Raw genomic sequence first — 2745 nt, 5'->3', positions numbered from 1 at the left:
TATGTATGTGAACTTGTAAATATAGGAATAATAATGTGCAGGTGCAAAATAATAATTTGTAACATATGGAGATACGTGAAAGTCATTTACTAGGATAATAAACATTATATAGATTAATGTAATTGTCATTTACTATATATAAAACACCAAATAACATAGATGCTAGAACTAATCCTAATAGAGAATTACCAAATGTAATTAAATGCTTCCATTCTCCTCTTATTAATTCTGAATCCTCCTTAGAATCTTCTTTACTAAATGGAGTACTACGAGCCTCTTCTATACTAAGAACATCTTCTATGCTAGGAACCCCTTCTATAATGGGATCCGCTTCTGTACTATAACCCTCTTCTATACTAGTACCCCCTTCTCTACTAGGACCTTCTTCATATCCTTCCGCATATAGTTCTTCTTGAGGTAATATTTTCACATCAGTCGATGTATTACAATTAAACATTTTTAACAATGACTTTGGATGGCATTTAACATATTCATCTTTAGAAAGAGGACACAAATTATTTTCATTTCCAGAACAATAATCATTATAACTCTTATATATATCATTTGCTTCATTGAGGTATCTACATAATTCTTCGCACTTTTCACCACAATTATTAGTCATATTTTTAAGGTCATCAAAATCGATATAGTAATCATACAGTTTTTTTGCCTTTTCCCAATTATTATAGAAATTATAAATATCAGAATAAGGTAAACACTTATAATTTGTAGGATCAAGTTTAGTTGCTTTACTCCAAAAATCTTGAATATCACTGAATGCGAGAATACTTTTATCTGGTTCAATATTATTAGTTTCTAATAAACGTTCAGATACCCAATAGCTTATAAGTTTACAGTAATCTTCATTGTAATTATATTTACGTAATATATTGTCTTGTTTTTTTAAATAATTTATATATAACACACAAAGTTCTTTAATTTTTTTATTTCTACCGTAAGTACTAGGAAAATTACTACAGTATTCTACCCTGAAACTTACTAATTTCGAGAAATCATTATCTAGCATTTTATAAAATTTAACTGAAGGTAAATGAGTTTTAGTAAATTTCTGAATAGATAAATTGGAAAAATGTAAAATATAAATATTTAAATATTCACTAATATTTTAAATGTTTTATTGCAAAATATTAATTTTAGCATATATATTAATACACATATATAAAATAAAATATATAGATGTAGCCATACATCCGCTTCTTTTGGGGGCATTTTTACATGTAATAATATAAGAAATATGAGAAACAATAAATTAACTAATGTTCGTAAATAATTATGTGTAACCTAATTTTGAAATCATATGTGTAAATATAGAAAGTGTTAATTTAAGGATAAAGGTATATTTTAAAATAGCAGGTAAAACCTTATAATATATATTTTAAAAAAAGATATAGAAAGTTCGATTTGAAATATATAAGTTATTGAATTTATTAGTTGTTCATTATTCATGTATATGAGTCTGCTTCTTCAAAAATTAAAAATAATAATGGCTAAAAAATAATGATATGAAGTTATTTTTTAAATTACATTTCAATAAAAAACATAATATATATGAAATATTATATATAAGTATATAAAAAAATGTTCTTATAATTTAATTTAAATTAATGTCACATTGTGAATATATAGTTAAAATACATAAAACATAATCTCAAAAGATTTGAAATATACATAAAACAAATTTTAATTATTCATCATATATAATATCACTTTAAAGATTTTTCTTGTTAATATCATTTATCATGTCCTCTTTTATAAATGATTAACAAAATATTAAAGGATTATGCCTAAAAGTTTAGATTTTATAACGCACTTTATTTATATGTTATACTCATTTGGAGTCACTCATGTATTAATGATATTTGTTATGAAGTATATATATCTTTTTTCTATAAATTTTCTATAAAATAAAATTATATATTTTCTGCATTAAGATTCATTCATATCTCATTCAAGATTTAGGAATAGTTTTTCGTTTTTAGGGTCCTTTTTAGGCTTTAATAATTTCTTTGGGAACTTGTGTATCATTCATGCATTATATTAACATGTTCTATATTTTGTTTTTATTTATTCTGATATTTATTATAATTATATTTTATAATTATATCATAAACATTTATATAATAATATTAATATATTATATTTTTTTATGTGAATTAAATAAAATATTTCAATGCATGTAATTAATATTATATTTAATGTTTTTATTTGTCACAAGGTTATTTATTAATTTATTCTTCCATATGCTTATTATTTTATTGTTTATTTTCAAATATATTATTAATAGATTTATTGTGTGACAACGACCACTTTATTTTTGACAGTAATAATATAATTCTATATATATGGGATTTAGTGTACCATAGTAACTGTTATATACACCATTAGTACAGTATTTATTGTTTAATAATCACTGTTCTTAATTCTATCATATAAACATATAAGAAAACTATAGTTTTATATGAAATAAATGTTATTGAGACATTATAAAAAATATGAATTTACCTCTACATTTCACTGATGATCATGTATTCAACAAATTTTATTTAGATATTTTGAGGTATATAACCTTTTCTTCATATGAATAGTTTGATAATATAATTAAAATTATTATTATCTCAGTATTATAAATAAGTTTTATTTATTTTAAATAAAATATTTTTACAGTGTCTGTTCCATTACATAATAAAATTAGAAGGCATATATTCTAATATACTTATTCAAAAT

General features: G+C 21.8%; 1 protein-coding gene across 1 annotated transcript; it reads right to left on the bottom strand.

The window, feature by feature from the left end:
• Nucleotides 1–1230, bottom strand: PGO_004350 (variable surface protein; the record flags this gene model as incomplete). Its single annotated transcript, XM_028691464.1, has 3 exons — nt 1–12; nt 104–1069; nt 1210–1230. Coding segments are annotated over 3 exons (999 nt in total), but the record flags the coding sequence as incomplete, so codon positions are not given.
• Nucleotides 1231–2745: the final 1515 nt, after the last annotated feature.

This window comes from Plasmodium gonderi (genome assembly GCF_002157705.1).
Source record: "Plasmodium gonderi DNA, contig: Pgo-contig_830, whole genome shotgun sequence".
In the NCBI taxonomy this organism is placed as follows: Eukaryota; Apicomplexa; class Aconoidasida; order Haemosporida; family Plasmodiidae; genus Plasmodium; species Plasmodium gonderi.
This window is presented reverse-complemented; position numbering and strand designations above follow the sequence as displayed.